Below are 14957 nucleotides of genomic sequence, written 5' to 3' on the forward strand. Positions count from 1 at the left end.
TTAAAGTCTAATTTCTACATCAGAATATAGATTTAGATAGGCTATGTAAGTAAATTGTTCAATGTTTACTTCGCAGAACAATCCTCAATTTTCGGTTCATGTACAGGGAATCAGAAGGTTGAGTCCAACAATTTGACAACTTTGATGTACTGGTGGTATTTTGCGACCAAATTTATTAGAGTTCATTAAAAGATAAAATTGACTGATGTGAATGGTTACCCACAAAAAACTTTCTAACTAATTACATAAACAAATTTTAAAGAGTAAACACATGTAGTTACAGTATTAACTGCAGTAGAATATTTTTCACCCGGTTTTCTTTGGCTCTCTGAACTTAAAACCTAAAAATAGAATAGAATACATTGCTTGAATAATAAATGTAATTAATGATGGGATTAGAAGAAAATTAATTTAAGCTATGAATATTATTACATTAAAAAAGATAATAATAATAATATCCTGGATTTATATAGTGCCTAATGTTATGAAACGTCTAAGTGCTGAACATTATTACCCCAGTCATTTTTTTGGATCAAACACATATGGAAACATACTCCCATAATGCAGCTAGTAATCAGCCTTGAGCACTTTGTGGATATGTGCGCTCTATAAATCTTATTATTATTATTATTATCAGTGCAAAGTTGTGTCTTGATCTGACCGGGTTCCCATTTATACACCTGGGTGGAGAGAGACGAACCTAAGTAAAGTATCTTGCCTAAGGATACAAGCAATGCGGCGAGAGTTGGATTCAAATCTCGATCTCACGATCCGTAGTCGAACGTCCAACAAACTCCGGAACGCGCCCTTTAAAGAGTGAACATATTGCTTAACTATAATATAATCAATGATAATTTATTTATCGAAAAATTTTTTCATTTATATAGTGCAAATTCCATATTGAAATGATGCTTTCACATTTATAACTGGATATTTAGATTGACACAAACATGTATGGAAACATACTTTTATAATTTAGCAGCCATTAATCAGCGCGGTTTGTGTATTACATTATAAACGGTTTTTTTTTATCTGTGATGGTGTATTCCATCTTTATCAAATCATGTATTTTTTATTCAAACAGAAAATCAGCACGGCAAGCGGTGACGGAAGACACTACTGCTATCCTCATTTCACATGCGCTGTTGATACAGAAAACATTAAACGAGTTTTCAACGACTGTCGTGACATCATTCAACGCATGCATCTCAGACAATACGAACTTCTGTGACAACGTTTCATTGCAAAGACAGGAGGGAATAGCTACGTTTGGCAGAAAACTGTACATAAGATCAAAATGAGTTCAAACGAAATTCAATGTCAACATAATGTATACCGTATACCCTAAGCTTTTACAGTCCACCCGCTCTGAAAGAAATTTTTGTTAGGAGAAAAGATTAGAAATGCGTGATGTAGTGTTTTTACAAAATCGGCATAAATGTGTATCAAAATTATCGATGCAAGAATGATTTAACTGATGGGTTATAGTACACAAATATTTCTTGAACTTGAGACTGTAAACTTTTAGATTTAAAAGGAACACAATAGCTCAATATAAACACATCAGATGATAGAGACAATCTTAGCGTGTGAATTGTACACATAGACTGAATGTTGGTGTGTGGTAATGATCATTTTAACTAGCCAAATATGTTTTTTTTTGCTAGTAGGTTTAATGCCCTTTGAGGGAAATTATACAATGTGGTTCCCTTTTCAGTTTCCAGCCTCAATGTTTACATTGTGGTTCAATTAGTGAAAAGGAATTGTACAATGTGAATGGGAAATTGTATGGTACCTACCATTACTTTAGTAATATGCATGTGTTTTACAAGGCAGTGTGTACTGTTAAATATGTATAAGGCACATGGTGTCCTCAGCCCATGCATATCCCATCACCCATCATTCTTACGCACTTCAATCATTATTGTTTATTTAGTCAGTGACTTTTTGTCTTGTATAGATGGGATATGATGGAGAACATTAATTTCCAAATGACAATTCTAAACACTGATGCTATATATATATGTATATGAGAGAGAAAGTGTGTTATCTGAGGTGTCTTAATATAAATCATTATTTTCTGTATAAAAAAATCAACTAGTTTAGAGCATAGAGAGGATGCATGTAAAAAATTGTTCAATAGCACTTTAAGACATTGTATTCTGAATTGTATTTATTTATCTTACGCAGTAATTGCTGCTCATAACTTTATTTAAACAATTTGGGTTAAGTAGAGTCTTTTTACCACCATTATAATGTCAACAATTATAAACCGCCTCTTCAAAATGATGTACAGGTCTCCCTCCAATTAAAGACCTCTGCCTTTAATTGAGAAACACCTCCAACCAGATTCTGATTCAAGACGATTTAATTTGAGGGAGAACCGCCTTATACATAAATGAATACGAATATCTAATGTTTTTTTTATTTGTATGTTTTTATACAAAACTTTCAGGTGTAAAAAATTGCATTGTTTGGGTTGATAAAAAAGATCCAATTTTATATTTATTTTTTGGTCTTGGAAATTAATGAAAAATACTTATACAGAATATGTAAAAGCCCACAAATAATGTACCTCAGATGGTAATAATATAAGATTCACCTTAGATATAATTGTAATATTAGATAGTTGTTTTGTACTTAAATGTATACAGAATAACGTAAAAAGTATTGTTCAGACTATGTTACAATCAACTCGTCTGAAACTGAACTTCCTTGGCCTGGTTTTCTGCTGAATGTTTTTTCAATACCTTATTGAGAAAGAATTTATTTGGAAAGTGTCAGTTTATCAGGGAGTGTGATTTTGGACAGATGCCTGTTCTTTGTATAAAGTAACTATTTTGAGGAATACAATTGCTAAACTCTTATTCTTTAGATTATTTGGGTCTGTTAATGTGTAATTCTCATGCCAAATGTAAAAAATAAAAGACAAATTAATGAATTAAAATCATACTATATTTAAATTTGACTTCAATTAGATAATTTGGCAATCTTTCTAAATAATAATATGATTATAAGGGATGTATCAATTCTAAGTTTTAAAAGGGCAATCTGTATTCCACAATATTTTTTTAATTCTGGAGTGTCCATAAAGTTTTAAATTTCTTTTAATGCTCTGTAATTTAAGCTTCTTGATGGAATAATACGATTAGATTTATTGAATGATTAATTATGGTAATTAATCAATTAGATCAGCTACAAACAATAAGTTATATTACTTAAACAAACTGTTGAATCATTGCTAACAAGTTTAAACGTTCAGGAAGTTTTAAGCTTGATGGGTGTGCACCCATTGACATTGGAGAGCAGCTCCCTGCCATTTGTTTTAATTGCAGGTATGAACAATTTCACCGGTGCTTATTACTGGTACTCAGTCAGTTTAGTAGAGTACACATTTTAGGTGAATGTTCACATACTGGTATGCACACACCTGTGATTCACTTGAATGCACACACACCTGTGATATACTAGTATGCACACACCTGTGATTCACTGGTGTGTACATCTGAGGTGCACTTGCACCTGTGATATACTGGTATGCACACACCTGTGATTCACTGGTGTGTACATCTGAGGTGCATTCACATCTGTGGCATACTGGTATGCACACACCTGTGATTCATTGGTGTGTACATCTGAAGTGCACTTGCACCTGTGATATACTGGTATGCACACACCTGTGATTTACTGGTGTGTAAATCTGAGATTCACTTGCTACTGTGATATACTGGTATGCTCACACATCTGTGATTTACTGGTGTGTACATCTGAGGTGCACTTGAACCTGTGATATACTGGTATGCTCACACCTGTGATTTACTGGTGTGTACATCTGAGGTGCACTTGCACCCGTGATACACTGGTATGCACACACACCTGTGATTTACTGGTGTGTACATCTGAGATGCACTTGCACCTGTGATACACTGGTATGCACACACACACCTGTGATTTACTGGTGTGTACATCTGAGGTGCACTTGCATCTGTGGCATACTGGTATGCACACACCTGTGATTCATTGGTGTGTACATCTGAAGTGCACTTGCACCTGTGATACACTGGTATGCACACACACACACCTGTGATTTACTGGTGTGTACATCTGAGGTGCACTTGCACCTGTGATATACTGGTATGCACACACCTGTATTCACTGATTTGTACTGTGACAATAAGTGATTCATAAGTTTATAAAACGATAAAGGTGTACTTGTTTGGTTCATACAATTTGCATTAAGAAACAAAATAAGAAATTTAGGTGCATTGTCATGTTGGTAGTAACACTTGAGATTTACCCAGCCTGCCTATGTAAAACTGGAAATTTTTTCATGTATAAGATGTAGGTTTAATAAATTTGTATTGGTTTAAAAAGCTATTGCAAAATTGGCATTATGGTGACTTTTGCATCATAAAATGCCTTGGTTCTCTGCTGAGTGACAGATGATGTAGTTGTAAGATGTTAATTTTAGCTTGTATATAATGTCATAGATTGTTCTGACTGTTGCAGAGAAGAATGAAATGGTCATTCTTGTATTATGTGTTTTTAAACAATAGGGAAATGACTCGACTAAACCTAAAGTAGCACTCTTAATGGTTGAAGCTTGTGATCATTGAGGTATGCTTAAAATAAGTTAAATAACAAATGCATCTTTCCCTTTCTTTTCAGTGATGAAAACTCCCAATTTTGAATGAAATAAAAGTTTAGCATTAATTTGGGATGACCAATTGTTATCCACAGTTATATTGATTTGTAAAAGGTTTTTTGAAGTGCAATTTGGAATGTAGGTCTCGTACAAAATTTGTTTGGAGAGAATGAGAGAACAAAATTATTCTCCTTGCCTCAGAATCAACAATTTTTTCAGCTTAAATAAAAAAAACTTATCATCATCATGGGTCATTTAGAAATTAAAGTCATTTAGGAATTCATGGTCTTTGTTTATTTTAAATTCATTTCATAGCTCTTGTTATTTCTTGTAAGAACAACATTAATTTTAATTTATACTTAGAAACTAATACAGGTACACTGTGTATAATATAAGTACTGTATTTAGTCAAAACAGTACCACACCAGGGTGTTTTTTGCCTGTCCAGTTCCTTGAACAGCTTTATGCTGTTCTATCAATTGCTATTACAACCTTTATAATTGAAGGATACATTTATATACCATTGTTGAACAGTGGCGCCCCATACAATTTTCAATTGTGTGAAAATGCTGAGTGCCTTTAATTGTGTTATTTTATTTAGTTTTATCTTTATTTGAAATAATTGTTTTACAGTTTGGACCAATGCTTTAGGTTAAGTGACCAGATCTACAGTGTAATAAGTGGGCTTAAAACCTAACACCTGTCAATATACTGTATATTGTACTGTACATATTCTGAGTGGCTTGGTATTATCAAAGGAGAATGTAGTTTATTTACCTCTACTTTTCCCTATTAATAATGAAGGTTTTGTCGTATGCTTATCACACAGTTGTATGTGAACTAATATTTATTTCAAAGTACCAGGGTTTCTGTAGACAAACATTTATCGCAGGTCAGACAATGCTAAAAGTTATTATTTTACTTATATTTGGTCCATGCCATCAAAAAATAATAGACATAATGGTACTTAAATGACTAAATACAATAGTGTGATTAAAGTTTAGATTTAAAGATCACATCAAAAATGTTGTTTCAGACTATTACCAGAGGTCTTAAATCAAAGTGACATGTAGATCTGATGCACTAGACAACTGGAACACATTAAACTTCTGTCCAGTCAATGTATGATAACTGACTGGATGCAATTCAAACAATATATGACTGGATGCATTCATATCAATTTATTGTAATATACCTTTTAGGTTGCAGGTATTCGTGCAATTGTAATATTGTGTTTTGATCTTGTTAGTCATGATAGCTGGACCGCTGTCAGTAATCCACACACACATATGTATCTAGTGTTTACGGGCTTTTATTGTTAGGGACGAAGAAAGTGGTTAGGATGCATTTATGAACTGCTCATGTATACAAACATTAATAGCAGGTTTGCTGTGTAACACTTGTGACTCTTGTTGCTGCATAGGAAGCATTATTATAGAACGAGTCACTAAATAATGTAATTCAGTAATCAGTCATTTTTTAAATACATCCATAAAGTAAAGCATTTGTATTGCTATGAATTTAATTAACCATTATGAAAAGATGTTTTCTGATGATCGAAAATTAAAAAATGGTGATGCTGTAAAATAAGGTATTACCATAATAGACCTTTACTGTAATATAAACATAGGAATACTATAACTGTGTGTTGTCGATGAGGGCGGTTTGCGTGATCGCTAGTGAATGCGCATTTGGATAACGTTGCTGTAAATTATGACCAGCAGCTTTTCCTTCAGTAAATGTTAGGATAGATAAACAGGATATTTTGTATTGTGTCTATTTATTGTTGTTACGTGTCTACAAATACCCAACTCTATTCCCTTTTCACTTTAAAAGTTTTATTTGCCGGAGACTTTTCTTTTTGGTCAAAGTGAATATGTGATATTAAAATAGCCTATTCCACAAAAAAGTTTTTACAAATTATTTTTTCATGGGTACAATATCTTTAAAGGAAGCCTTCTAAGATTTCTTAAATATGTATACCAGACTTTCCAACAAAGACCAGCCATAAATAAGTAAAATCTTATTTTCAGAAGAACAACCTGAAAAAGGTTGATGGTCTGAGCCTTGAATTCCATTACTGTTGATTCTATCGTTAGTTTGGAATGTTTTTAACCAGCAGATCAAATATTAATATTGGTTGGTTGAAGACCGTCTTAAAAGTATACCAGATATTATGATATTTCCCAATTAAAAAAAAATCGAAAAACTTACTTGGACGAAGCAATTTATCGCAATTGCGTATGGCAGTGGCCGGTTTAAAAGAAATCAATCTAATGTCGTATACAAACAAAATTATAAAACTGGTTGTGTTCAGGATTTATTGACTATTACATGATAAAGTGTACATAATTAACAATTATAAAATTTTGAATGTTCATTTTTAATATTTGAATACATGATTAGCTATTACGTTAATAAAATGGATATTTCTAAAAATATACAATTTTAATTACAATGACACTTGTTTAAAGGATTTGTATCCTATAGTTTCCGCTATCGCATACTATAATCTTTCTATTAATCGTTACAGTTACTGACATCGGCCAATCGAACTGCCCAGCATTACTTCCGTGTTCCCCTAAAATCGCCAAACATTTTCCATCCTTGTCGAATATTTGAATACGATGATTTCCGGTATCTGCGACCACTACATTATCATCCCTATCAACATCCACTCCCCATGGCTCAGATAATTCTCCAATATCGTTCCCTTGTTTCCCATACTTTCTAACACATTGCCCGTCTGGCGTGAACAACCACACACAGTGGTTTCGTGCGTCCGCTACTAGTATTTTCTCATCACTAGTCAGCGATATTCCCCTCGCCTCCATACACTGATTTTTACCGATCTTCCTAATGAGCTTTCCAGTTCTTCCACGTATAGCATCAATACATCCATCTCTGTCGTTGGCTAGATAGATGACCCGCTTACTAGTCATAGCAATTCCGCACTTCGTACTTGCAAAATCAGAATGAACAGCTCCCTGGCCCTGGTAGACCGAATAAATACGTTTGTTTCTTGATGAAATGCAGGTATTGTCAAACAAATAAATGTCTCCAATGTTTGTTACCGTAACAAGTCTTCCCCTATCATCTGTACATAGTCCACGGACATGTCCGAACCATGGTTCATCACAGAGCTTCTTATCAAGGGACAGTTTTTCGTCAAATACACCAACAGACTGACTGAATTCTGTTGTGACGGCAAGTTCTTTTATGTTGTTTGCGTTGCGAATCAATGCTAAATCTAACGGTCCTTCTTCCAATTTATCAAAATATGTTAACCCAAAGGTTACTGGTTCTTCGTCGTTCCAGTTGTAGCATACAGGGTGTCCATTCAGTACAACTTTTAAAGCATTCCTTTTAGATTCTACATCATAATGTTTGCCAGATGGATTTTCGTTATTATTACAAGTTTCATTATGATCACCATGTGCTTCAGGGTTTGCATGATGTTTATTTTGTTCTTTGACATCAATGGCAATATTTCTGGTGGAACCTATCAAATCGTTTATATTTTTTGATGATTGGATATCAGAATCCGAATTATTTGTTTGCTGGATTTTACCAAGACAGCTAATCTGAGATACTAGAGAGGCTTCCATAACATTTGAGAATACTATTGGTCTGTTGTTTTCGATGGTTGTGTTTACATCGAGAATTTGTTTAGTCAACTCGCGTATCTTTGGAAGAACATCTGTAGCCGTGTGTGAAAGCGAAGTAAGTTCTTCTTCTGAGAGATTGCTGTTACCTTCTAACGTGTCCACTACTGTCGAGCAGAAGGTTGCCGCTTTTCTTTTGTTCTCCTCTATGGTGGAAATCCGTAAAGTAATGTCATTTTCCTTTTTGAAGTGGTCGTCGACGTCATTTCTTAGGACCTCACGTCTTTTTTCTAAGCTTAAGTAAATAGTTTGGAAACAGTCATCTATGGACTTTATCAACGATTTCTGGTCTGTGTTTTTCTTTGTTTTCGTCACTTGCTTGATAGACTCCAATGTTGGCATCTTATCATTAACGTTCTGTATTTTTGACAAAATAGTTTGTCTAAGAGCCTCAATGTTGCTCTGTTTTGTTTCCAATAGCCTGCGTTGTTTTTCAGTCACATGGCACATCATGCTTATTATAGTCAGGTTATTTGGAAGAGCTTTGACGCCCGTTTTCGGGACTTTATATTCATAGCGACAAGTAGGACATTGTACCTTTTTCTTTTTGCCGACGATTCTATCAAGACAGTCTAAACATGATGTATGCTGACAAGAAAGCATCTTAGGTAAGCGTATATTGTTATCGAAAGGTTCGAAACATAATGGACATTCTAAAAGCGAAGATATATTTTCTGACATTTCTGAAAAAAAAATTTATAACTGAACTAATTAATTAAATCTAATTTCATAATTTCCAGCCAGAAGAGTAATTCAATGGCTACAAAATGTACGGTATGTCTAGGAAGCTAGCCTAAATTAGGTTATAAAACGACCTACTTTGGAATGATTGGCATACACAACACAGAGTACAGTAATAAGTTATTGCTCTGCCGCCTTCACTGCTAGTTCGATCGGCATAATTATAATATCGAATTGAAATTATAGACAAAAGAACAAAGAGTGGCCAAAATAACAATAGAATATACGCACACGAACAGTGTTCCTGTGACATCATCCGAGTGTGACGTGTGCGCGCGACACATGACAACGATTAAGCGCACAATATGGTCGATGGCTCTCTCAAGGCGGCGGATTCTCTTGTCCAGCAGCTCCGCTTCCAATGTGTTACTGTTGTATGTGATGGTGGATTCCTTAGTAGGTGAATTCTTTGACCACTTTATACTCTGTATTCTCGGCAACTATGCCTGTTTTCCTGTCGACTATAACGATCAACGATGATCGTCGACTAATGTCGACAGGAAAACAGGCTTTACGATCAACGACGATAGCGTCGGCGCCGGAAAATCCAATCGAACGCCAATGTTTCGTTTTCACGCGGCTACGCACATATCGATTGGCGCATAGCCGCGTGAAAACGAAACATTGATGTTCGATTCGCCGGACCGGAACCGTGCCGGAACAGGTGTGAAAGACCCTTAATACCAGCAACGGTTTTAAGACTAATTTAGTGAATTTTAAAATAGAATAATTCGATACAAAAGGTAGCTGATTCAAATTCTTTGGAAAAAATGTTAATTTATACAATAGGCTACAGTTTTACACTTCACGCTATCCTAACAATTTTTTTTCTGGATAACTGTAAAGTGAAAACGATCTAGACCTAAAATTATAAGAAGTTTTATACCCGAATAAATAAATAAATAAAATAATAATAATTAATACGACATCGATACCTAAATTAAATCGTAAATAGAATAGGCCTATAAAGTCTACAAACCGAATACCTCCGAGACCCTCAATCCCCTCCCAGCTCGCAAACAAAATCACAACAACCTCCAACGATCACGTCTAGTATCACTAATCGGACGATTAAATGTGTAGAGTATTGTATGTTAAATCATATCGCCAAAGGAAAAAGCTTCGAATGCTGATTTTCACCCGCAATGTATTGGAATCTCCTCAGCTCTGGAAAGGGAGCAACCAGTTGGTTTTGCGACTCATGCCAAGCATTATAACTTCACTATACGAAAATCATTAGATAAACAATGAGATCAAAGAGCAAAATAATATTCTTTGACAGGAAAATAAACAACTAAAATGACTACTACTACTACTACTACTACAACGTAATGCTATGTTTGACCAAACAAAGAATGACCGTCTACAGAACAAACGATATATCATTGAACACAGCAGACACCTTTAATAGGAGAGTCAATAATCAAGAATATTAACGAAAGACGATTGCTGAAGACTAACGTTGTCTTGTCTACCCGGAGCAAAAAATGAAAGTTATAGGCCTAAAAGAATCATTGAGATCACCTATAGCTAGACGCGAACAGTTTTGATACCATATTAGGGAGGTTTCGCAACCTTACGAATACGATAACGAAAACGGATACGTCACACATTTGTGAAACTTTTGAGCTGATCCCCATTTCATAGGGTGTCACGAAAGCTCAGACCACGAAAGCTCAGACCCCCTAAGACCTAAGATCACGAAAGCTAAGACCCAACACCTAAGATTACAAATATTTATCTTTCGCACCTGCCTTGTATTTTAACTCCCAACATTTATTCTGAATACCAAACCTTAGAATTGGCACTTTCATGAAAAAGAATCACATAAAAAGTAACAAAGACCGTGTTCGTACGGCGATTGAAATACACATTTATTTGGTTTTTACCCTTGGGGTAAAACCCATACGACGTTCGTACGAATAAACAAAGTACCGGTAAGCTGACACGAAACCAATTAAGATCGGAATTCTTAGGTCAAAAAGCGCCCTCTGTGCGTCGACCCATATCAATTGACATGGCGTGTTGACAAATTCAACTGGATATTGCATGTCGTTTCGCGCGCGAATCGTTCAATTATTATTTTTCAATCGACAACCAGACCTATATATTTATAATACATCGAATACAATTTACTTTTTAAATAAATAATGATCGAAAATCCTGCTAACGTATGTTGTTTGTTGACCACGTGTATTTATCGTGTGAGCCGAACTATTGTTATGGAAATTCCATTTAATGTACACGCACTGTACCCCTCTTGTAAAAATCACCACGTGTATTTATCGTGCGAGCCGAACTATTGTTGTGGAAATTCCATTTAATGTACACGCACTGTACCCCTCTTGTAAAAATCACCACGTGTATTTATCGTGCGAGCCGAACTATTGTTGTGAAAATTCCATTTAATGTACACGCACTGTACCCCTCTTGTAAAAATCACCACGTGTATTCATCGTGCGAGCCGAACTATTGTTGTAAAAATTCCATTTAACACGCACTGTACCCCTCTTATCATGCGAGCCGAACGGTTGATGTGGTAATTCACAGACACCAGGCTACCACAATACAGAACTCCCTGCCGTTACATGTACATTATAAGCCACCGATTCGCAAGTTCAGGTCACCGGAAAAAAACCAACGAGTTGATTATTTATATATAATTTTACAAAACAATAGATATACATTCGCATTAACGAAAAAGAACATTTTAAACAATAATTGTTAAACAATCAGAAAGCTTATTTGAGGTCGCGATTTGACATGATCCCGTTAACGCTTGATTAATTATACCCCGAGGCAGCGTGTAATTGGAATGGGATTGAAATAACCAGTAAAGTTGGTGGATTTTTCGTCCAGATGGTTTTCTAATTTTTTATAGCCAGAGGCGTAAGTTAATTGCCACACGCGACCTCACAGTTGGAAGTACACGGTAGTTTCAGTCCCGTCCGAACGGGCCCAAATACATTTTTAAATTGATGATTTTACAGACGTTTTTCTCGCACACAAAATGACTAGCCTACACAGTACAGTAGGCCTACCCCATGGGCCATGTTCAATGTTTTTGTTTCTATGGAACGTCAAAAGAGCAAAAATTATATAGAGGGCTGAAAACTCTGTGGAGTCCATCTACAGTGTGGATGGAACAATGTAAAATTAAAATTGTAATGATAATAGTATAATCATGCAAGTACAAAGAAATAAATACTGGCAAATAAATTTTAACTTAAAAGTTTTTTTGTTTCGTTTTCTTTCTGTTTTTATACTTGTACTATTATTGTTGCTCTTTTGGCGCTCCATAGAAACAAAAACATTGAGCGGGGAGCTCGAGGAGTTACATTACAGTATACAAAGAAACACGCCTGTAAAATCATCAATTTAAAGGATTTATTTATTTGTTATGTGTTTCTCCTTCTGAAAGTACTTATAAGTCCTAATTTTAAAGTGTGGTGTTCAGGATAAAGTTAGTCAACAAATTTGGAGTCAAAATACAAGAAAGGCAGGTGCGTAAGAAAAACATCCTCTGAAGCAACACAATGGAGTAAATATATACCAACAAACAACCCGTCAAGTTTGTTTGTTGTAAAGAAAAAATATACATTTACTCAACGGGCGAAAATAATGTGAGTTTATCTATGTTTTGCGGTAGTATTAAATTATATTTATGGTAATAAATGAAACCTACTGTGTTTAAAATTATGTATGGATAAACAAGTATTGTTTTTAAGCTGTAGTATATCTTAGTATTTGTAATCTTAGGTGTTGGGTCTTAGCTTTCGTGATCTTAGGTCTTAGTTAGGGGGTCTGAGCTTTCGTGGCACCCCCATTTCATATTCGTAAAGCATATTCGTGTTGACGAATATCATCAGTCATATTCGTAACTACAAAACGAGTTTTAGTTTTTAATCTATTTTACACATTTTGCATTTGAATCAGGAATTATTCATGATTATAATATAATTATAGATTTATTGAAACTAATTCTAAAGTAATTTACTAAAATGCCTGGTCAATTTTGATAAATAGCAGTTTTTAAAGTCCTCACTCGCTTTGATGTTACGCTAGGCCTAGGCAGTCAAGCACCAAGCAACACGTACCTGCGCTTCGCTCAAATTTACCGCAGTCATATTTTGGACGCGCCTCAATATTTCGTTGCCATGCGAAACAAATTTGTTTATGGCTTACAAAAACGAATACGCGTGCGTGACGTATCTGTTGTCGTTATCGTATTCGTAAGGTTGCGAAACCTCCCTAATAATTCATGGCGGAACGAACGACTGCACAAAAGATCAGAATACAAACAACGCCTCAAACGAGTTCGCACAAATAATACTAAGATGTTAAAACGAAATCGCCCAGCACATCCATTATATTTTCAACAAAATTATGTCCTATTTAAACAAGATGTTTGGAACATCAAGTTAGAGTAGACAAACTGAACCGGGAAATCAAAGGAATCGCGTCAAAAGAGGATTGTACAATAATTGACAACGACACAACCCCCCCGACACAACCTTCAAACTGTACAATACCGAATGTGAAAGTGGATCACTCAATAGAAGAGAGAAACAAATCACACCACTTACTACTCGTCGCCAATAGGAACACATGGACATCGTAATAGACAGCTAGCACCGTCCAAACACTAACTCAAATTATCGACACCATAGTAGACAAATACAAACAAACAGAATCCGATGTTACTACTTTGGTGAAAGGAATCATCAGACGAAAGACTGTAAACACGGTAAACCACTACAATAGAGAGGTTTCGCAATCTTACGAATACGATAACGAAAACGGATACGTCACGCACACGTATTCGTTTTCGTAAGCCATAAAAAAAATCTGTTTCGCATGGCAACGAAATATTGAGGCGCGTCCAAAATATGACTGCGGTAAATTTGAGCGAAGCGAAGGTACGTGTTGCTTGGCTGCCTAGCGTAACATCAAAGCGAGTGAGGACTTTTAAAACTGCTATTTATCAAAATTGACCTGGCATTTTAGTAAATTACTTTAGTAAATTACTTTCAATAAATCTATAATTATATTATAATCATGAATCATTCCTAATTGAAATGCAAAATGTGCAAAATAGATCAAAAACTATACTCGTTTTGTAGTTAATAGTTACGAATATGACTGGTGATATTCGTCAACACGAATACGCTTTACGAATATGAAATGGGGATCAGCTCAAAAGTTTCACAAATGTGTGACGTATCCGTTTTCGTTATCGTATTCGTAAGGTTGCGAAACCTCCCTAATGATAACAGAAAAGGCATTATGGATCCCGCAGTGGGACGCCTGACTGGAAGATAGTCAGAACAGACACCTTCAATGACGTCGACACGTTGTTCTTTATTTGAAAGAAACGCAAACTGGAGTGAAAAACAAACGAGCGTAGTTTATAAAAGATAAGTATAAGGCATATCTTATCGACTTTCTCTGAGCTATATAGTATCCAGATTCAAACTAATTCAACAGTCAAGTTGAGTAAGGGTGGAATTTCCCTTGACAAAACCATGCTGTAGATAAAGTAATGAAGTAGGAAAAATCAGATTAAAACACGTTTCATAACTTTACTGGCAATACGTAATAACGAAACCGATCGAAATCTGCTGGTTTTGTCTGCTGTAATAAACTCGCTCTCTACTACAAACCTAAGATAGCAGCAAAAGGAACGAAGTTCGAGGTTGGAAACTTCAGTCAACTGCAGTTAAGGCTACCTTCGTGACAAAACCTTAATTAAAGGTTGAATATTGCAGCTCACCCATAGGATTAACTATCAGAAAGAACAAATACTGGTTTGTTGAATGCAATTAAGAGATCCAGAATGTTGGCGGAAAAAATATCGTACTCAGCATTTTTGTCTAAGGGGAAAAAAGGTGCATTTTGTCTAACCA

The 14957-nt window shown here is 35.3% G+C and overlaps 2 protein-coding genes across 2 annotated transcripts in view; one reads left to right on the forward strand and one right to left on the reverse strand.

Moving 5' to 3' along the window:
• LOC140057052 (guanine nucleotide-binding protein G(s) subunit alpha-like) overlaps positions 1–6406 on the forward strand; it is a 54311-nt gene extending 47905 nt beyond the window's left edge. The window contains exon 12 of the mRNA XM_072102597.1: positions 1085–6406. Within this exon, the coding sequence (XP_071958698.1) occupies positions 1085–1231 (147 nt within the window). The 3' untranslated portion in view covers positions 1232–6406. The remainder of the gene's footprint in view (positions 1–1084) is intronic.
• Positions 6407–6954: 548 nt separating this feature from the next.
• On the reverse strand, positions 6955–9207 carry LOC140057047 (uncharacterized). Its single transcript, XM_072102591.1, has 2 exons — positions 9130–9207; positions 6955–8993 (listed from the first exon to the last, which is right to left on the reverse strand). Exon 2 carries the CDS (start codon positions 8989–8991, stop codon positions 7114–7116), a length of 1878 nt encoding a protein of 625 aa, XP_071958692.1. The 5' UTR covers positions 8992–8993; positions 9130–9207; the 3' UTR covers positions 6955–7113.
• Between the last annotated feature and the right edge of the window lie 5750 nt (positions 9208–14957).

This window comes from Antedon mediterranea, chromosome 8 (genome assembly GCF_964355755.1).
Source record: "Antedon mediterranea chromosome 8, ecAntMedi1.1, whole genome shotgun sequence".
NCBI classification, from domain to species: Eukaryota; Metazoa; Echinodermata; class Crinoidea; order Comatulida; family Antedonidae; genus Antedon; species Antedon mediterranea.

What these genes read in the sequence shown, in the direction of transcription:
- LOC140057047 (XM_072102591.1), bottom strand. Translation starts at nt 8,991, where the DNA reads ATGTCAGAAAATATATCTTCGCTTTTAGAATGTCCATTATGTTTCGAA.